Source organism: Prunus dulcis, chromosome 4, assembly GCF_902201215.1.
Source record: "Prunus dulcis chromosome 4, ALMONDv2, whole genome shotgun sequence".
In the NCBI taxonomy this organism is placed as follows: Eukaryota; Viridiplantae; Streptophyta; class Magnoliopsida; order Rosales; family Rosaceae; genus Prunus; species Prunus dulcis.
This window is the reverse complement of record NC_047653.1, coordinates 7,157,062-7,180,133: the sequence shown is the minus strand read 5'-3', so window position 1 is coordinate 7,180,133 and position 23,072 is coordinate 7,157,062. Positions and strand designations below refer to the sequence as shown.

At 37.4% G+C, this 23,072-nt stretch overlaps 2 protein-coding genes across 2 annotated transcripts; both read right to left on the bottom strand.

Annotated features, from left to right (window-relative positions):
• Positions 1-363: 363 nt before the first annotated feature.
• Positions 364-3,303, bottom strand: LOC117625213 (receptor-like protein EIX2). The gene has a single exon (XM_034356821.1). It carries the CDS (start codon positions 3,301-3,303, stop codon positions 364-366), a length of 2,940 nt encoding a protein of 979 aa, XP_034212712.1.
• A 10,054-nt stretch (positions 3,304-13,357) lies between these two features.
• On the bottom strand, positions 13,358-16,297 carry LOC117625212 (receptor-like protein EIX2). The gene has a single exon (XM_034356820.1). It carries the CDS (start codon positions 16,295-16,297, stop codon positions 13,358-13,360), a length of 2,940 nt encoding a protein of 979 aa, XP_034212711.1.
• Between the last annotated feature and the right edge of the window lie 6,775 nt (positions 16,298-23,072).

Genomic DNA, 23,072 nt, shown 5'->3' with positions numbered 1-23,072 from the left:
AGTGTTGTTTTTTTTTATTTTTTGGAGAGAACCTCGACGATACAAGGGAAATTTTATTAATCATAAAAAGGGAGAAGGAGAGGGCTTAAAACCTTACCCCTATTACAAGCATCAAATAGAAGACAATCTTAAATAATATCTTGTGGTTCCTCAAACCACTCTACTTTAAAATCATAAGACACTGCACTCCGCGCAACACAGTGCGCTACCTTATTGTCTTACACCTAGCAAACGAAAAAACTAAACCCATTCTGGTTTGTATAATCAGGGTTTTTATATCATCAACAATCCTATCAAAATAGAAATGGTCTTCATTTGTCCATGCAATAGTTGAGATGACTTGCATACAATCCCCTTTGAAAATCACTCTTGGCAAACCAAGCGACGCATGCATAATGTTGCCTTATCTTTGATGTTATCAAACCATCGAAAATAAGCGTACCTCCATGACTTCTTCACAATTAATGTGCCAAAAACACCCCAAAAGCCCACTATAAAACCGAGTGCCATACTTACATAGAACCAGAACTTCTCATTTCCATCTTCATTGTCATTGTCCTTTGGATCCTTGGGAGTAGAATTGCCATCTTCGGAGCACTTGGTTGAAAGAGGAAATCCACAAAGGAATGGGTTGCCCTCATAAATGGATGAATCAGGGAGTGCTTGGAGTTGGTTTCCCAAAGGAATTTCACCACTCAAGTTGTTATAGGAAAAGTTCAAGTTAGACAAGAAGGTCAAGGATGAAAGACTTTGAGGAATCTGTCCTGAAAGGTGGTTGAGTGAGAGATCAAGAGTATCAAGCTGCGACAAGTTTCCGATCTTTGATGGGATGTTTCCACTGAACTGATTCATCGACAAGTTCAAGTTTCGCAATAGAACGAGGGTGCATATTTCTTGAGGGATTTCACCTTCAAACCTATTTGATGAAAGATCAATGCTTTTTACATACGCTAGAGAAGTGTTCAATTGGAGTTCTCTTCCTCTCATCACTGTTGTTTGTTGGTCATACTCTAGATATATATCATAAAAACTGTCATTAAAGATTCTGAGACCAGTGAGATTGTTCAAACACTTGGGGATTGTGCCGGAAAACCAGTTGTGAGCAAGGTCTAGGATGTGAAGGTAGGCAAGATTGCACAACTGTTGTGGGATATGTCCACTTAAAAAATTGGATCTCAGCCTTAGGGTTGACACCAAGAAAGCAGTTGATCCTATCCATGGAGGTATTTCACCAGTGAATCTATTATTCCCAAGATCAATGTTCCTCAAAGCAGTGCAGGTTTGCAAGGAAAAAGGAATTTCACCCTCAAAATTGTTGTTGTTCATCTTCAACATGAAAAGAGAACCCGAGTCACCCATTGAACTGGGAAGATTGCCTGAGAGATTGTTGTATGCAACATCTACAATCGTTACATGAGGCAACAGGCTCCATGCTTGTGGAAATTCTCCTGATAGCTTGTTGTTTCTCAGAGAAAGGACATACAAGTGTTTCATGTTGCAAATGGAAGGTGGAATAATGCCATGCAAATGATTTTCAGCAAGATAAAATGATTCCAATTTTGGAAACTTTTGGTCAAAATTCAATGGAATGGTGCCAGAAAATGAATTAGTTTCAAGCTTAAACCGAACCACATTGTCACCAGACCAAAGTGGAATTGGTCCATCAAATTGGTTATGACTCAAATCCAAAAGCAGTGCATTTGGGAGTTTCAATTGCAAGGGAAGCTTTCCACGGATTTGGTTGGAAGACAAATCCAAATACTCAATTTGGGAAGATAATTTCATGAACCAATCCTCGGGTATAGAATCTGAGATTCCAGTGGAAGAAAGTTTGACAAAGACAAGTTGAGTTTGAGATTGAAGCCATGCCCCAAAGGCAGGACCTACTTTACAGTTCCCAATGTTAATTTTGTGCAGCTTAAAAGGAGGAACCCACTCATAAGACACATTGAAAATGAGAGGAATAGGGAGAGTTGGGTTTGGGATGACTTTGCCTAATGAAAAGTATTTCAATCTTGTGAGATTTGTGAAATGGGCTTCTGTTAAAAACCCTTCCCATGAGTTAAGAGATAGATCTAGGTGAACAAGCTCGGAGAGTTGCCCCAAACTTTTAGGAATGGACCCACTCATATCGTTATTGTAGAGGTTAAGATACTTCAAGTTGTGTAGCATCCCTACTGAGGCGGGCAGTTGGCTTTTCAGCTTATTAGAAGACAAATCTAATGACTCTAATTCACTATTGGGACAACTTGATAAACCACCCAAAAGCTCTTGAATCCCCCCTTCAAATTGGTTATTTGCAAGATTCAATGTCTTTAGATTGCAAAAGTTCCCAAAAATTTTGGGAATTTGACCTGAAAGATCATTAAAAGACAAATCAAGAGCTTCTAGTGATTTGAGGCTTTGAAATTCACTGGGAACTGGACCACCCAAAAAATTACCGCTTAGATCAAGTTTTCTGAGGCTAGTCAGATAAAAAAACCATTCAGGAAGTGGAAACTTCAAATCATTATATGACATGTCAAGGAACAAAAGTGATGTGAAGTTAACATTTCCTAGTGAGAATGGAAGGCTTTTAATATGACATGCGGGTAGGTGCAACTCTAGTAGGGAAGGAAACTTGTTAAAAGCAATTACCAAACTTACCCCAGTGTTGCTGAGGTCTACTCCTTCAAGACTAAGGTATTTAAGGGAAGAGAGATTGGAAAGCCATTTCAAGTTGTTGGAAGATAATTCAAGTAAAGAGTAGTAAGACTCTTCACTTAGGTCAAGATAGTTCAAGTTTGATAGGTTACCAAGATGGGCTGGAATCTCTCCTCCAAATGAAGCACGTGAGATATTGAGATACCTCAAACTTTTGAGCTGACCAAAGAATGTGGGAATGGGAATCCCTTGAAAATCATTCCTGCTTAGATCTAGGTAGCTCAAATGTTTCAAGCTAAGCAAAGAAGGATTTATCTTACCACCCAAAGAAGAGTTCTCCATCTCATCCCACTCTCCATCGAAAACGGAAAGTGTGTATGTGTACGTATTTTGGAGATCAATCTTTTCAACATGACCTGTGATTTTTTTGCATGAAATGCCTTTCCATTGACAGCAAGCTTGACCAACCCAAGAAGAAAGCCTCCCAGAAGGATCAGTGAGATCTTGTTTGAAGGCGAGGAGAGCACGTCTTTCCTCGTCGATGCATGGTTTCGAGCTTGGAAGTGCATCACCAAAATGGAGTTTACTAGTGTGTGGATATGAGGAGGCCAAAAAGAAGATGAGGAAATAATGAGCAATGCTGAGGTGATAATGAGCCATTTTGGTGCACAGTTTTCTTTGCTTTTGTGGAGTTGGCTTCTGAGCAGAATAATTGAATTTATAGGAGGTAAAGGAGAGTGCAAAGAACTATTGAAATCATGGCGTCCATATAAGATTTCATATCTTCAACCGATTGACTAATACGCGTAAATAAGACTAAAAACCTTATTAACTTTTATACCATTGACCAGGACTCAAGTCAATCATAGCTAATTGTAAGTGGCGGACACTCTCTTCAACAATTTAATTAATGCAGAATTTGACGTTTCTTTTTCTTTTAAATCAAACAATAATAATTAATTAATGTCATTGGGAATAATCAATACCATATTTTTTTTTTTTTGAAAATAATTTTGTTCAATGATACCAATGGTAATATGTAAATAATGTGCTCTTAACCAAGTCAAGAATTAACTAAAAGAAGAGTTTAAATAAAATATTATTACCAAAAGATAATGTATTTCTCTATTTTTGTTTTTGATTTTGTTTAAAGTGCAATCTGAATTAAAAAAAAAAGAAAAAAGAGAGAGGAGAAATACAAAAGAAGAAAAACCTCTCAATTTTCAAACCAAAGACTTGCAAATATAAAAGATTTTTTAGGAAATTCAAAAATAATAAGGGCATTTTTGTTCATTTTGGCTTCTTTTAAAAATATCTCTCTTTTGGCCTTTTCCAAAATGTCCCTTGTTTTTTTTTTTTTGGTTTAATGTGCAATCTGAATTTTTTTTAAAAAAAAGGAGAAATACAAAAGAAGAGTTTAAATCCAATAATATAACCAAAAGTCCCCCACGTGAAGGAATATGTATTTGTTTATCTTCGTACGTATAAAAAAAAAACACAATATTTGTTCATTATGAATATAAAAAAACACAAAAGAGGAATTAATTAAATAAAATATTAAATTGGTATCAAAAGTCCCACGTAGGAGACTTTATTTCTTATTAGCTTTCGGATTTTAATATGGTTTTGCGGTTGCACTGTGGATTTGTGTTGTAGGTTTGAGTAAGTTTGCTTTTGGTTGCTGAATTTGGGATTTTAATCACTTTGTGGGTTGTGGATGATTTTCTCCAAATCAATTTAACTTGCTGTGTTTGGTCTCACTAGAGAAGATTTATCCATTTTTACATCATAGTGGCTTTGTACTTGTTTATGTTCGCTCTTTATAATATATATATATATATATATATATATAAACTTATTAACTTATTAATAGATTTGCGCTTCTATTCAAATTATTTTTTAAAATTTTCTGAAGGACTCTGCCACTGCGTTTCACCCATAACAGAGTTGTGTATATGAGTTATCTTCCTTTGGGCTGTGATGCTTTTATCATCTTCTGTCTCTCATCGTAAGTGTGTACTGATAATAGTAGTCTTCTTTCACCATTACACTACATCTCTTAAACTGAAAGACTATTTAGGTGAGCTGCTGCCCAAGAAGTGAAGTTTCCCGAACAACTCAACTTAAAAAATCTTAAATGCATAAAAGGAATAAAAACTTCTGGTAGAAAAATTTACAGGATTTACAGGATGGTAGGAGGGTGTCAAATCAATCTTGAAATCATTGCTCCAGATTCCAAGTCCCCATCCCATTTTACAAGTTTTCCAAGTTCTCTATGCACAAAGGTAGTGGAGTTTTGCAGGTGTAGCATTATAATATACTTTTACAAACTGCTCTTTGAAATACAGAGACTAGAAACATGTCATTTTTTATATGAAAATATCGAATATATTACTTATACATTACCAACGTTGGGAAAAAGCCAAATACATCAAATGCTGCATCATGATTAATCATCTGAACTGCAACAGTAATTTTTCTTTTTCTTTTTCCAATCAATATTTTCTTTGCAAACGAGCCAACTTCAGTTGAATTGCCAATGCAACCTTACTTTTGATGTCATCAAAGAATCGAAATAGGCATACCTCCATGACTCCTTTACAAGTAATGTGCCACAGACACCCCAAAAGCATACGATAAAGCCCAACACCATGCGGACATAGAATCACAGCTTATCATTTCCATCTGCATTAGTACCTTTTGCATTGTAGCAGTTAAAGTTTCATCTCCACGGCACTTCGTTGAAAGAGGCTCTCCACACAGTAACCGATTGCCGTCATAAATGGACAAAAGGAATTCTACCAGACAAGTTCAAGTGGGACAACGAGGTTAAAGAAAAAACATTTCGAGGAATTTTTTGAAAGAGGCCATTGGGTGAGAGATCCAGAGTGTCCAGCCATCAAAAGTTCTTTGAAGGAATATGTTTCCACTTATTTGACAAGTTCAGGATACTCAATGCAATGAGGCTTGTTATTTCTTCTGGGATTTCACTTTCCAAATTACTTGATGAAAGATCAATGTTTTTCACCCAAAATAGGGTCTTGTTATATACAAGTTCGCTTCCTTTTGACATCAATGTGGTTTGCTCGAAATAGCTTTCATAGTAACTCACATTCAAAATACCATAAACCAAAGAAGTCATATTTTTCAAATACTTGGGAATGGTCCCTGAAAAGTTGTTGTGACTAAGGTCTAGGATGTCATGCAAGGGAAGATTGCACAACTGATGGGGACATGCCAACTTAGAAAGTGTTGGAATTTTAAAAGGTTTTAAAAATTTAATCGTTTTATTTATTTAATTATTTTGGTTGTTTTATTTTATTTATTGTGCGGGTTATAAATATTTAATATTCAGGTTTTATTTTTGGTTGGTGAATGCATTAATTTTTTGGTTGGTGAATTTTTTTTTTTTTTTGATGATAAGCGATAGAATATTATTGATGTAAAAAAGGTAATACAAGAAGTTTGAACTCGTATCAAGGGCAAAAGAAATTCTTTGGTCACGAATTACAATCTTCGTTTGGTTGGTGAACTTTAATGGTTGGTGAATGTTACATGTTTTTGGATACCTATAAAAGGCCACTCCCCTTTCACACTTGATATACACACAATACACCATCAGAATATCACATACCACAATCACCACCGCAAACTAATTCTCTCCTTTTCTACTTTTATATATATTATCTAATTTATATTATTATTTTGGGCAATGGTTATATGACTTGGATACCTATATCTGTCTATGAACGTGCTCATAGCGGATCTTGAGTTTGTGTACAAGGGGTCGTATTTTGGAGTATTGCAGACCGTCAATACCTGCACGTAGGGAGGCTACAAAGGCTTTAGGACAACGTCTTTGACGTGCTTCACCGTACCAAACTCATCTTCTTACTTATTATTTATTTTGCTTTTACTTACCTATTATCTTGTTTTCTTCAATTTTATTATACCTTCAAAGCTTTCCAATTTGTTTATATGCTATTTATAATATAAATATTTTGTATTTAGTTTTACGGAAAGAGGAAAACTATATTATTTTTTATAACAGAAAGTTGGATCGTAGTTGTAGGGAAAATTATTGATGTTGGCTCACCTAATGGATGCAAAAGGAACGAAGGAAATGGTCAATCAAAGGGCTGCAGACCAAGTGACTGGGCTCTAGCACTCGAGCGGTCGACTCCTAGTTGGATCACAATCATAGGAAAAACTATTGATGTTGGCTTACCTAATGGATGCAGAAGGAACGAAGGAAAGGGTTAATCAAAGGGCTGCAGACCAAGTGACTAGGCTCTAGCACTCAAGCAGCAGAGATGTGGAATTCACACAGACCCAGGCGCTCGGGCAGACTTGAGGAGCTCTCGAGCGGTAGACGCGTGACCTGGCTAATCCTTAGAATTTTAGGATGGTTTTTTTCCTCAGGTTTTGGGGAGGTTTATGTTTCATATTCCGTGTATGATTCTACGAAAGTCCTCTAAACTATAAACATGCAATTTAGCATTAGGGTTTTCATAAGAGAGAAAACAAGGGCATCAAATTGGGTTTGAGCAAAGGTGAGAGAAAGAGAGCTAGGGTTTGAGAGAGATAAGGGTGTTCTTTATGGTAACCAAAGTTGTTTTTATTAGCCATAACTCTACGGTTGATCAAAATGATCATCACACCCAGCAAAAACAAAAAAATGGTCAACATACCCATGCTATGACATATGCTGTGCTCCAACGGCCACAAAGGCATATTCAACACAAGGACAAGCATATTCCTTGTTAGTCTCTTGTGTATATATATACACCTTTTACCTCAATTGTAAATGACAATGGCGGAACCAAGAATTTTTTTAGAGATGGGCTAAATTGTTTTCTTTTTTGTCATGGTAGATTTGCCTTGCCATCACTCATCTTGGCTTGATCGTAAAACCTCAATACCTACAATCCAAACCAACATGAAATCAACCCTAAAAGAACGTATTTCCCATGATTTTTTTGTCAACACTTGCGAATTCATGATAGCTCAAAGACTTGGGTACTAATGGTTTTCGAACAAAGTTTATCTGAGTAGATAGATAATCAAACCTATGATGTAAATTACATTATGTAATGTCTATCCATGCCTAAAGACCTTCCCTGCTGATAGTATTTATGAATCTTTCTCTGCATCTACAGCCAAAGACCTTCTTAGCTAATAGTGTACATAGAAAGGGAAAAAAGAGAAGAAAAAAAAATTAACATATGGAGAAACAGAAAGAGAAGTAAATAATTGGAGAGAAGTGAGAGGAGATTAAGAAAAATTAAGAGAGAAAAGGAGAAATTTTAAATAATAAAAAAAAGTGAAAGAAAATAGAAAGGTGTTTAGAGTTTTATTTATTTATTTTATTTTAAATATAAGCTTTATAGATGTTAGAGTTTTTTTTTTAAAATATATAATTTGGTTTCTTTTGTAACATCCGGACTCCAAATTTAATTAACTATTTAAATTATTTAATTGAAATTACGAATTTACCTTTGGGGTAAGGGTAATTTGGTCATTTTCTTATCCCGAATGATTTTGGGTTAACGAGTGGTATTGTTAAGTAGGTCGTGCTAAGACGAATCCGTAGACATGCGGTAGGCTTGAATCGGAGTTATAACGAAGAAACGGCGACCAAAATTAGTCAAGCGGCAAACTTGTAAATATTTCGAAAAGAGTTTGGGTAAAAAATTGATTTTTCTTCCCTCTCTCCTGCGTCGCACGACAGTTTTCCCCTCCCCTTCATTTTTTCTCGCAACGCCACCCTCCAAGACCACCGTCCCCGCCACCGTCAACCGCCAGCTTCGAGACTGGTCCTGTTCGAACCGCCACTCTTCCCTCGTTCTTTCCTGACCAGCCTCAGCCGTCACCATTCATTATGCTCGCCGGAATCTGCCAAAAACCACCTGAGTTTCGTTCGAATTTCATTGCGTCATTCCAGTCGTTCCTGACCACCAATCCCAATCTCGACGAGTAAGGTATGATTCCTCACCTATTTTCCGAGCTCTAGCTGCCTGTTGGTTTGGATTGGATCGATTTTGCATCTAGGAAATCGATTTTGAAACTTAGGTTTTTGCCGGATTTTCAAAGTGAAATTCCGGCATGTTGCCGTTCGAATTGGGCCTCCCCGTAGTTGAATAAATTGATCCTCGTCTCGAGTAATAGCTAGGGTAGAAAGGGTGGATTACGGTGTGGAGTTTTTCCGTCACCGAAAATTTCTCTACACACCCACGTGCTGCCGGTGCATGCGGCGGCGCGTGGGCAAGGATGTTGAAGCCAAATTTTGTCTTGATGTAATCCTTGTGTGGTCATGAGCACGTAGGCGTGCTCGGTTTTCAATTCGGATATCGTTTGACTATCGAACGGATTTTGCATATTATGTGTTATCCAGGTTTGATAACACATAATATGCGAAATCCGTTCGATAGTCAAGCGATATCCGAATTGAAATATGAACACGCCTGCGTGCTCGTGACCACACAAGGATGGTGAAGCCAAATTTTGTCTTGATGTAATCCTTGTGTGGTGACGAGCACGTAGGCGTTCTTGGATTTCAATTCGGATATCGTTTGACTATCGAACGAATTTCGCATATTATGTGTTATCCAGGTTTGATATGTTCGGATCGTTGGATCGCTTCCAAATTTTATATGTAGATCTAGGCACTCCTAGGATCATGTAGGAATTCACGGATCATGAATCGGAGCTCCGGATGTTCCGATTCAATAATTCAAAATTGTGGTTTACGATAACCGTCTTTTCCTGATTAAACTTTCAAGACGTATTTACTAACACGTAGATGGACATTAGAATACCCCGTTCAACGTACACGCACTAGGAACATGGGGAAATTAGTTTTTAATTTGTGAATACCATTTCGAAGCAATTTTATATTAATTAAGGGTTGGTATCTCGAAATAGGTGCTCTGACCGCTTGTATGTAATAGGCGGGACCCTCTTAGGGTTAGGCAACGTGGGACTACTTGTAAGTGGACATTTATTTTAAATATGCAATATTTTGAATGATTGAAAGAATATTCATGAAGTTGATATATAAATATATTTTGGATTAAAGATCGAGAATTTCATATATTGCTATATTAGGAATGTTAAATTGAGAATATGATTTTTGTTTGGAAATTTGAGGTTGAATTTGGGGGAATTGAGATTTGAGTATTATGGGTTATTATGGAGAGATGTATAAATACACTATGTAAGTAGTTACTAGGCTTCCTACACGTGGCGTTGGAATTTCTGGCGTGTGGGAAGAACATATGATTATTAGTCTTACACATGACGTTGGATTTTCCGGCATGTGAGACACTTCCTATACGTGGCGTTGAAATTTCTGGCGTATGAGAAGATTAGGCATATTGCTAGGAATCATCACACGTGGCGTTGGAATTTCCGGCGTGTGATGATGTAGTCTGCGCGCGTAGGACTTTGTATTGGAGCTACACGTGGCGTTGGAATTTTCGGCGTGTGAGCTATGGAGTTTTGTCCCCCCAGTTGGACCACTCATCCCTAGACTCAGGATAGCAACAGGAAATCCTGGGGGCTAGCCAAACAATTCCCCAGTTGGATTGTTTTCCCGGTACCTAGAATGAGATAAATATTATGTATATTTATAGATATATATATATATACTTATATAGATACGTATATATGACAGTATAACTCAGTTAAAGTCTATGTAGTGGTTTGGTGGGAGCAGTATAAATTTTGGGAATAAAATTTGTGGATGATGGGTTTGGTTTCAAAGGGTTTTGGAGATTGATGTTTTTGGATCATTAAATATAGAGTTTTAAAGCTGCATGTTTTGGAGCATTATTTTTACACAGGGGGTTATTATGTTATTTTGAATGCAAACTTTGTTTTTGTCCACTCACATGTTTTCTGTTTTGTGCCCTCCCCAGACAATAGTCGCTCAAGGGAGAATTGCAAGCCATGTTCGAGACCCCGAATCGTGATCATCAGTAGATTAGACTTTGAGTAATTTCTTTCTACTCAACTGGTTGTTCTTGTAAACTAAATTCAGTAGATGCTCTGTTATTACCCACGTAAGGTTTTATTTGTGAGGCCGGAGGCCATTTGGTGTTTACTGTTACATGTTGAATGCATGCTGCTAGTTGGGATTATTTTGTGATTGTTATGCAGGTTGAAAATTTTCGGATTGTTTAATTTACAGGGGTGACTGCCAAAATTTTGGTAGAAAGTCTCGATTTTTAGTAAGTGGGCCTAGCATCGGGGTGATGTCGGTAAATAGATGGGATTCATCCCGATTTTCGAGGAATTTCGAGGAGGGTCCTATCAGCTTAACTTCAGAGTTCCCATGACTCCGAAGCTAGTGAGCTTCCAAAAGGCCTCATGTTAGATGGAGGCGGGTATGTACATATAAGGCACATCACCCTCTCTCCGTTGGTCAATGTGGGATGTTACAATCTACTCCCGTAGGGGCCCGACGTTCTCGTCGGCACACTCGCACCACACGACAGAGTGGCTCTGATACCAAATTGTCACATCCTTGGATTAGCTCTGTCGTAGCACAATATTGTCCGCTTTGGGCCCCCCCTTTCTGCCCTTACGGTTTTGTTTCTGGAAACTCTCGAGCAACTTCCCAGTGGGTCACCTATCCTAGGATTGCTCTAGCCCTTACTAGCTTAACTTTGAAGTTCCCATGATTCCGAAGCCAATGAGCTCCCAAAAGGCATCGTGTTAGATGGAGGCGGACATGTACATATAAGGCACATCACCCTCTCTCCGTTGGTCGATATGGGATGTTACATCTTTTGTGCAGGAAACGTTGGCACAAATCACAAAATGCTTTCCCATTAAATCATGAACCAACACGTATTAGAGTTTGTTTGCAGAGGTGTGTCTGTGGTAGACTCGGCAATATTGGATACGACCTGTTAACACGACACGAATTCGTATAAAAATAACAGTATTTGGGTCGCGCTTAATGAGTTGTGTTGAAAACGGTTGGACACGTTAGTCACTCGTTAAGCTAACAGGTCGTGTCAGTATCATTCGCGAATCACCCGTTAACCCGTTAAGAGCAAAGATATTTTTGTAATTTTTCATTCTAAAATAACCTAACTTGAATTGAAGCTTATGTAATTCTTCCTCAGTGCCGCCACTCACTCTTTGTCTTTCTCTCAAGAGAAACAATACATAATTGATATTTTATTCATATTGTATCCCTCCATAATTTTATTCTTTATGATATTTGTCTATTGTGTTTATTTAATAGCCTCCAAGTACATTGCAAATTACATGATAGTGATAGAACACTTCGATTCTCAGAAAGGTGCAACTTTTCTACTTTGAGGACAAAAATAATGATATCAAATCAAAGGGTATTGACCCGGAAAGTAAATCAAGAGATAAGGGTTGAAGCGCTAGTGGACCACAATGGGGGTGGGGAAACATTGGTCTCCACTGTCTCAGAGACTAATCTGTGGATGCATGATGGTTTGTCCTGGGGGTCATAGGGCACGGAAGGCATGCTTTAATACAGTATGGGACTGCAATTGTTCCAAAGTATGGTGAAGCATTGTTTTATAGGAGATGAACCATTTAAATGTTTCATGTTGTTATTACATGTACTGATGTTTTTTTTCTTCTTCTAATTCTTAGACTTCTTTTAAATTTGATTTGATTTATTTATATATTTCAATTTTGGCCTTTGTTGCGACTTAGAAAATGGTTTATTTATTTATTATATGCAATTGTATTTTTATCGACGTCCTAAATTAAATTGAAATGGGAAAATAAAATGTCTCATTAGACAGGAAAATAAAAATGCTCAGGTTTAAGGGGATTGAATAATAAAAATGCTGAGGTTATCAACCCAAAAAAAGGGAGTTGATTTTCTCACTCCACTTTTATCCACTTACACTTCTTTTGTTGGAAATTATATATTTTTACTCCTCTTTTGTCCGCTTACACTCTATTTTTTGTTATAATAAAAATATTTAAAAAAACAAAAGGGAGTGTAAGTGAATAAAAGAGGAGTGAGGAAATCATCACAAAAAAAAAAAAAAAAAAGCTAGTGTGTATATATATATAAATCCAACTACATACATGTGGAAAATGGTTAGTAAGTTTAATACGACATTAATCATTTGTTTGGGTGCACAATTTAATTTTAAAATTCATAAGTCAAAGAACGTATTTTTTGGTGTTTTTTTTGGTCGAATATTGTGGTGTTCTAACTGAAGGGGAAAAACATATCACACGGGATATGAACTTCATAAATACTCAAGCATTTTGATTTAAAAAGAACTTCTTCTACTTTCTTGTTTTAATCAAAGTTTTCTTTGCGAAGGAGCGGCTTTCACTGCAATTGCTAGTGTTGCTTTATCTTTTTTTGAGAGAACCTCGACGGTACGAGGGAAACTTTATTAATCATTAAAATAAAAACGGGGGCTTTAAACCTTACCTCTATTACAAGTATAAAAAAGAAGACAATCTTAAATAATATCTTGTGGTTACTCAAACCACTCTACTTTAAAATCACAAGACAGTGCACTCCACGCAACAAGGTGCGCTATCTCATTGGCTTGACACCTAGCAAACAAAAAACCTAAACCCATATTCTGGTTTGTAACCAGGGTTTTTATATCATCAATAATACTACCAAAATAAAAAAGGTTTTCATTTGTCCATGCAACAGCTGGGATGACTTGCATACAATCCCCTTTGAAATTCACTCTTGGCAAACCAAGCGACGCACACATAGTGTTGCCTTATCTTTGATGTCATCAAACCATCGAAAATAAGCATACCTCCATGACTTCTTCACAATTAATGTGCCAAAAACACCCCAAAAGCCAACGATAAAACCGAGTGCCATACTTACATAGAACCAGAACTTCTCATTTCCATCTTCATTGTCATTGTCCTTTGGATCCTTGGGAGTAGAATTGCCATCTTCGGAGCACTTGGTTGAAAGAGGAAATCCACAAAGGAATGGGTTGCCCTCATAAATGGATGAATCAGGGAGTGCTTGGAGTTGGTTTCCCAAAGGAATTTCACCACTCAAGTTGTTATAGGAAAAGTTCAAGTTAGACAAGAAGGTCAAGGATGAAAGACTTTGAGGAATCTGTCCTGAAAGGTGATTGAGTGAGAGATCAAGAGTATCAAGCTGCGACAAGTTTCCGATCTTTGATGGGATGTTTCCACTGAACTGATTCATCGACAAGTTCAAGTTTCGCAATAGAACGAGGGTGCATATTTCTTGAGGGATTTCACCTTCAAACCTATTTGATGAAAGATCAATGCTTTTTACATACGCTAGAGAAGTGTTCAATTGGAGTTCTCTTCCTCTCATCACTGTTGTTTGTTGGTCATACTCTAGATATATATCATAAAAACTGTCATTAAAGATTCTGAGACCAGTGAGATTGTTCAAACACTTGGGGATTGTGCCGGAAAACCAGTTGTGAGCAAGGTCTAGGATGTGAAGGTAGGCAAGATTGCACAACTGTTGTGGGATATGTCCACTTAAAAAATTGGATCTCAGCCTTAGGGTTGACACCGATAAAGCAGTTGATCCTATCCATGGAGGTATTTCACCAGTGAATCTATTATTCCCAAGATCAATGTTCCTCAAAGCAGTGCAGGTTTGCAAGGAAAAAGGAATTTCACCCTCAAAATTGTTGTTGTTCATCTTCAACATGAAAAGAGAACCCGAGTCACCCATTGAACTGGGAAGATTGCCTGAGAGATTGTTGTATGCAACATCTACAATCGTTACATGAGGCAACAGGCTCCATGCTTGTGGAAATTCTCCTGATAGCTTGTTGTTTCTCAGAGAAAGGACATACAAGTGTTTCATGTTGCAAATGGAAGGTGGAATAATGCCATGCAAATGATTTTCAGCAAGATAAAATGATTCCAATTTTGGAAACTTTTGGTCAAAATTCAATGGAATGGTGCCAGAAAATGAATTAGTTTCAAGCTTAAACCGAACCACATTGTCACCAGACCAAAGTGGAATTGGTCCATCAAATTGGTTATGACTCAAATCCAAAAGCAGTGCATTTGGGAGTTTCAATTGCAAGGGAAGCTTTCCACGGATTTGGTTGGAAGACAAATCCAAATACTCAATTTGGGAAGATAATTTCATGAACCAATCCTCGGGTATAGAATCTGAGATTCCAGTGGAAGAAAGTTTGACAAAGACAAGTTGAGTTTGAGATTGAAGCCATGCCCCAAAGGCAGGACCTACTTTACAGTTCCCAATGTTAATTTTGTGCAGCTTAAAAGGAGGAACCCACTCATAAGACACATTGAAAATGAGAGGAATAGGGAGAGTTGGGTTTGGGATGACTTTGCCTAATGAAAAGTATTTCAATCTTGTGAGATTTGTGAAATGGGCTTCTGTTAAAAACCCTTCCCATGAGTTAAGAGATAGATCTAGGTGAACAAGCTCGGAGAGTTGCCCCAAACTTTTAGGAATGGACCCACTCATATCGTTATTGTAGAGGTTAAGATACTTCAAGTTGTGTAGCATCCCTACTGAGGCGGGCAGTTGGCTTTTCAGCTTATTAGAAGACAAATCTAATGACTCTAATTCACTATTGGGACAACTTGATAAACCACCCAAAAGCTCTTGAATCCCCCCTTCAAATTGGTTATTTGCAAGATTCAATGTCTTTAGATTGCAAAAGTTCCCAAAAATTTTGGGAATTTGACCTGAAAGATCATTAAAAGACAAATCAAGAGCTTCTAGTGATTTGAGGCTTTGAAATTCACTGGGAACTGGACCACCCAAAAAATTACCGCTTAGATCAAGTTTTCTGAGGCTAGTCAGATAAAAAAACCATTCAGGAAGTGGAAACTTCAAATCATTATATGACATGTCAAGGAACAAAAGTGATGTGAAGTTAACATTTCCTAGTGAGAATGGAAGGCTTTTAATATGACATGCGGGTAGGTGCAACTCTAGTAGGGAAGGAAACTTGTTAAAAGCAATTACCAAACTTACCCCAGTGTTGCTGAGGTCTACTCCTTCAAGACTAAGGTATTTAAGGGAAGAGAGATTGGAAAGCCATTTCAAGTTGTTGGAAGATAATTCAAGTAAAGAGTAGTAAGACTCTTCACTTAGGTCAAGATAGTTCAAGTTTGATAGGTTACCAAGATGGGCTGGAATCTCTCCTCCAAATGAAGCACGTGAGATATTGAGATACCTCAAACTTTTGAGCTGACCAAAGAATGTGGGAATGGGAATCCCTTGAAAATCATTCCTGCTTAGATCTAGGTAGCTCAAATGTTTCAAGCTAAGCAAAGAAGGATTTATCTTACCACCCAAAGAAGAGTTCTCCATCTCATCCCACTCTCCATCGAAAACGGAAAGTGTGTATGTGTACGTATTTTGGAGATCAATCTTTTCAACATGACCTGTGATTTTTTTGCATGAAATGCCTTTCCATTGACAGCAAGCTTGACCAACCCAAGAAGAAAGCCTCCCAGAAGGATCAGTGAGATCTTGTTTGAAGGCGAGGAGAGCACGTCTTTCCTCGTCGATGCATGGTTTCGAGCTTGGAAGTGCATCACCAAAATGGAGTTTACTAGTGTGTGGATATGAGGAGGCCAAAAAGAAGATGAGGAAATAATGAGCAATGCTGAGGTGATAATGAGCCATTTTGGTGCACAGTTTTCTTTGCTTTTGTGGAGTTGGCTTCTGAGCAGAATAATTGAATTTATAGGAGGTAAAGGAGAGTGCAAAGAACTATTGAAATCATGGCGTCCATATAAGATTTCATATCTTCAACCGATTGACTAATACGCGTAAATAAGACTAAAAACCTTATTAACTTTTATACCATTGACCAGGACTCAAGTCAATCATAGCTAATTGTAAATGGAAAGACTGTTGCTAATCAATAAAAATGTGTAAGGAGTGGCCGACACTCTCCTCAAATTAAACTTTTCACAATTTAATTAATGCAGAATTTGACGTTTCAAATTAAATATAATTACCAAAAGATAATGTTTATCTGTTTTTTTTTCTTAGTAAATTTAGATTTTAGCCACAAATTTTTTTTTTACTTTTGGAAAAAGCCAAAACTTTTCCGAAAAAGACAGAAAAACCCCTCCATTTTCAAACCAAAGACATTCAAATATAAAGGATTCCTTAGGAAATCCAAAAATAATAAGGGTATTTTTGTCCATTTTGGCTTCTTTTAAAAATATTTCTCTCCTTTAGCCTTTTTCAAAATGTTCCTCGTTTCTTTTTGGTTTAATGTGCAATCTGAATTTTTTTTTTTTTAAAAAAAAAAAAGGAGAAATACAAAAGAAGAGTTTAAATCAAATAATATATAACCAAAAGTCCCCACGTGAAGGAATATGTATTTATTTATTTTCGTACGTATGTATTCATCTTGTTTTTATTTAACAAAATATTTGTTCAATATGAATATTAAAAAACACAAAAGAGTAATTAATTAAATTAAATATTAAATTCGTATCAAAAGTCCCACGTAATAAAATTGTTGAAGCTATCCGAGACTTTATTTCTTATTAGCTTTCGGATTTCAATATGGTTTTGCGGTTGCACGATGGATTTGTATTGTAAGTTTGAGTAAGCGTGCTTTTGTTTATTGAATTAGGGATTTTAATCACTTTGTGGGTTGTGCATGCATGATTTTCTCTAAATCAATTCAACTTGCTGTGTTTGGTCACTAGAGAAGATTTATCCATCTTTGACATGATAGTGGCTTTGTACTTGTTTATGTTCCTCTTATCAATAAAATAATATCACTCATTAATATATATATAGATGGTTTGGATCATTGGGAAAAAAAATGGTTGGGTACCTTAAAGGGTGTCCCTCAAATAAAATTATTTGAGTATATATATATATATATATGTATGTATATATATATATATACAGTCCCCTTCTATTGAAGGATCCCTCAAATAATTTTATTTGAGGGACGCCTTTTAAGGTACCCTACCATTTTTTTCCCAATGATCCAAACCATCTATTTTTTAGGTCTTCATTCATAGATCATCCTTACAAAAAAATTAGACAAATCGAAAACGGTTTCGACATCCAATTGTGTCTTACAAAATCAATGAACACGGTGCTTCAAGAAAATACTAAAATTTCAATAACTCAATATAAAATATATATATATATATATAATCAATATAAAATGATATTATGAAGTGGGCTATATATATATATATATATATAATCAATATAAAATGATATTATTATGAAGTGGGCCAAAACGAGTAGTTAGGGTTGTATTAACTTATTAACCGATTCGCGGTTCTATTCAAATTATTTTTTACAATTTTCTGAAGGACTCTGCCACTGCGTTTCACCCAGATCAGAGTTGTATATATGAGTTATCTTCCTTTGGGCTGTGATGCTTCTATCTTCTGTCCATCATCGAAAGTGTGTACTGATAATAACAGTCTTCTTGCACCATTACACTATATCTCTTAAACTGAAAGACTATTTAGGTGAGCTGCTGCCCAGGAAGTGAAGTCAAACAACGCAACTTAAAAAATCTTAAATGCATAAAATAAATAAAAACTTCAGGTAGAAAAATAAAAACCACATTCTCTCTTTTAGAAATGAGACGCCTCCATAACATTGCTCCTGGAATATTGATGTTCGTCTTTACTAGTATGTACTGCATACAATAATTGATATATAAAAACAAAAACAAAACAAAAAAACAAAACAAAACAAACAAATAAAAACAAGGAGGGAAGCGCATATATATATAATATTAAACATCACAAAATTTCCTTTGTAAATGAGCCACTTTCAATGCGATAGTTAGTGTTACCTTGTCTTTGACATCATCAATTAACCGAAAATAGGCATATCTCCATAATTTCTTTACCATTAATGAGCCGCAAACACCCCAAATGCCTATGACAAAGCCAAATATACCATGCTAACATTGAACCACAACTTATCATTTTCATCTACATCGTTACTATATTTTGCATCTGTAGCAGTAAAAGTCCCAGTCTTCATCCATCTCCTCAACCCATTTTGTAAGTTCGCAAGTCCAATCAGGTACTTGGATCGTTAGTGTATTTTCTTGGTATATATTATCTTCCTGTACCATTGCCATTAATTTATCTTCAAGAATTTACAGGATGGTAGGAGGGTGTAAAATCAATCTGGAAATCATTGCTTCAGATTCCAAGTCCGCATCCCATTTTACAAGTTCTCCAAGTCCTCTATGCACAAAGGTAGTGGAGTTTTGCAGGTGTAGCATTACAATATACTTTTACAAACTGCTCTTTGAAATACAGAGACTAGAAACATGTCATTTTTTTTTAATGAAAATATCGAATATATTAGTTATACATTACCAACGTTGGGAAAAAACCAAATACATCAAATGCTGCATCATGATTAATCATATGAACTGCAACAGTAAATTTTCTTTTTCTTTTTCCAATCAATATTTTCTTCGCAAATGAGCCAACTTCAGTTGAATTGCCAATGCAACCTTATTTTTGATGTCATCAAAGAATCAAAATAGGCATACCTCCACGACTCCTTTACAAGTAATGTGCCACAAACACCCCAAAAGCCTACGATAAAGCCCAACACCATGCTGACATAGAATCACAGCTTAACATTTCCATCTGCGTTAGTGCCTTTTGCATTTTGTAGCAGTAAAAGTTTCATCTCCACGGCACTTAGTTGAAAGAGTTTCTCCACACAGAACCGGTTGCCGTAATAAATGGACAAAAGGAATTCTACCAGACAAGTTCAAGTGGGACAAAGAGGTTAAAGAAAAAACACTTCGAGGAATTTTTCGAAAAAGGCGATTGGGTGAGAGATCCTGAGTTTCCAGCCGTTGAAAGTTCTTTGAAGGAATGTTTCCACTTATTTGACAAGTTCAGGATACTCAACGCAATGAGGCTTGTTACTTCTTCTGAGATTTCACTTTCCAAATTATTTGATGAAAGATCAATGCTTTTCACCCAGAATAGGGTCTTATTATATGCAAGTTCTCTTCCTTTTGAGGTCAATGTGGTTTGCCCAAAATAGCTTTCATAGTAACTCACATTCGAAATACCATAAACCAAAGAAGTCATATATTTCAAACACTTGGGAAGGGTCTCTGAAAAGTTGTTGTGACTAAGGTCTAGGATGTCAAGCAAGGGAAGATTGCACAACTGATGAGGACATGCCAAGTTAGAAAGTGGGATCGCAGTTTTAGGAAAAACTATTGATGTTGGCTCACCTAATGGATGCAAAAGGAACGAAGGAAAGGGTCAATCAAAGGGCTGCAGACCAGGGGACTGGGCTCCAGGACTCGAGCAATCACCTCCTAGTTGAATCACAGTCGTAGGAAAAACTATTAATGTTGGCTCACCTAATTAATGGATGCAGAAGGAACGAAGGAAAATTTCAATCTAAGGGCTACAGACCAAGTTACTAGCCTCTAGCACTCGAGCGGTCATAGGAGGCGCTTGAGAGGCAGAGAGGTGGAATTTGCAAAAATCCAGGCGCTCGAGTGGATTTGAGGTGCGCTCGAGCTATAGTCGTGTGACCTACCCTAATTCTTAGCATTTTAGGATGGTTTTTTCCTCAGGTTTTTGGGACTTTTAGGTTTCCTATTCCTTGTATGATTGTACGAAAGTCCTATAAACTAAAAACATGCAATTTAGTGTTAAGAGTTTTCATAAGAGAGAGAACAAGAGCACAAATTGGGTTTGAGCAAAGGTGAGAGAAAGAGAGCTAGGTTTTGTGAGAGATAAAGGTGTTCTTTATTGTAACCAAAGTTATTCTTGCATATTAACGAATTTCTTGGGTGGATCACCGAGAAAACGTAGACACATCGCCAAACCTCTATAAATTCTTATGTTCTCTTCATGTTTGCGTTATTTTGGGTATGTGATTACATTGCAAATAACATGATATTGATAAATAAACAAATATAGTGGAATCACCATTCCCCTATGTAGCCATATTATTCAAACACTTGGATTGTAAGATCCCACATCAACCAACGGAGAGGGGGTGATGTGCCTTATATGTGCACACCCGCATCCATCTAGCACGAGGCCTTTTGGGAGCTCACTGGCTTCGGAGTTGTAGGAACTCCGAAATTAAGCGAGTTGGGGGCTAGAGCAATCCCAGGATGGGTGACCCACTGGGAAGTTGCTCCTGAGTTCCCAGAAACAAAATCGTGAGGGCAGAGAGGGGGGCCCAAAGCGGACAATATCGTGCTACGGCGGAGTTGATCCTGGGATGTGACAATTTGGTATCAGAGCCACTCTGCCGTGTGGTGCGAGTGTGCCGACGTGGACGTCGAGCCCTTAAGAGGGGTGGATTGTAAGATCCCACATCAACCATCGGAGAGGGGGTGATGTGCCTTATATGTGCACACCCGCATCCATCTAGCGCGAGGCCTTTTGGGAGCTCACTGGCTTCGGAGTCGTAGGAACTCCGAAGTTAAGCGAGTTGGGGGCTAGAGCAATCCCAGGATGAGTGACCCACTGGGAAGTTGCTCCTGAGTTCCCAGAAACAAAACCATGAGGGCAGAGAGGGGGGCCCAAAGCGGACAATATCGTGCTACGGCGGAGTTGATCCGGGGATGTGACATGGATGATAAAGGTGCAACTTTTCCACTTTGAGGACAAAAACAATGATATCAAATCAAGGGTTGATGCGAAAGTTAATCAAAATAATGGTAGAAGAATTAGTGGACCACAATGGGGTGGGCCCTCAAAGGGTTTAGGGAAACATTGGTCTCTATTATCTCATAGATGGGCTGGGCGGGCCCCATCTACCCATGGGCTGGCTAGCCAAATGGTGACCTTTAGTCTTGGAGATTGAACTATGGATGCATGATGGTTTTGGTTAGAGGTGGGCATTAGAACTGAAGAGCCGATAAATTGGGATGAAAAAAGTGGCCCAAAAAAAAAAAAAAAAGAAATGTTGACTAAAAAGTCAGCTATGGTTCAAAAACTCTAACCTGATCGGTTGGTCAAGTTCCAGTTCCGATTTGAATCTTAAAAAAACCTATTTTGACTGAACCAAATCATCTGTGTAATTTTTATTATACGATAAGAGGATTATAACCTTTAGTCTTGGAGATTGATCTATGGATGCATGATGGTTTTGGCTAGGGATGGGCAGTAGAACCGAAGAGCCAATAAATTGAGATGAACAAAGTGAGCCCAAAAAAAAAAAAAAAAGCAATGTTTACTAAAGCGTCAACTATGGTTCAAAAAATCTAACCGGATTGGTTGGTCAAGTTCCAGTTCCGATTTGAATCTTAAAAAAACCTATTCGAACATAACAAAATTGTCTGTGTAATTTTTATTATACGATAAGAGGATTATGATGACGAAAATGTAATTAAGCAAGTAAATTAAAATAAGTAAATAATATAATAGGTGAAAACAAAGATGATAAAGCACTAGGACACCGATTTCACCTAGCTAATCCCACCCAAATCCTCTGAGCTTGTTAATTGTAATTACCTAACATGCTGATAATCGTTTTCCCTCACCTCACCAATACTCTCTTCTGAGTTGTATTAGTTGTGTTCCTTACCGTCAATCCACTCTATTCCTAGTTATGGATTTAGATGGCTAATCATCCATTAAGATTTGTGAAAAACATTAATGATTACATAAACCATAATTTAATATTCCGAGTAAGCCATGTTATTTATGGTACTTGTTACAAGAAGTTATTTATTAGGCATCTTCTTCCGGTCTCAACACAATTCTTCCAATTATGCAATTAGTGGCCAATTAATTGAAAGCATCAAGAAAGCTAACAAGCACTCAACTTGTATAGATAAATGAAATTACCAATATCAAAGAATTTGAGTATTCATAGATAGGCTACATGTAATAACCCAAAACAAAATATCGAAAAAGTAACAAAATATCTAAAAAGTAGGATTAATATCTTCTAGCAAAAAGACATGTTTGCCCTTGCATATTTTAATGGGGACAAATTTGACTTTTTAATCGAGAAAGAATTTGGGAATTTCACTTGTGCCGTTGCGTAGAGTACGGCGAAATGAGTCCGTAGACACGGAATAGACCCGGATCGGAGTTGTAACGAAGAAATTACGGCCAAAATACTCACGAGGGCAAAATGGGAATTTGGGAGATCAGTTTTTTTTTTAATAAAAACCTGTTTTCTTCTCCCTCTCTCCTCCCACACTCTCTCTCTCTCTCTCCCCCGACAGTTTGAGAAAACCAGTCGGGCAGCCACCTTCCAAGCCACCCCGACGCCACCTCACGCCACCCCAACCCTCCGGACCGGACCCAGCAGCACCGGCCAGCTCCCGCCATCAACCCCAGCCCGTCCGCCGCCCCTGCTGCTGTCTGGAACCGCCGGAAACTGCTGGAAAACGCAGCAGTTTTGGCAGATTTTCCAACCTCAGTTTCTCCTTTATCCGGCCACC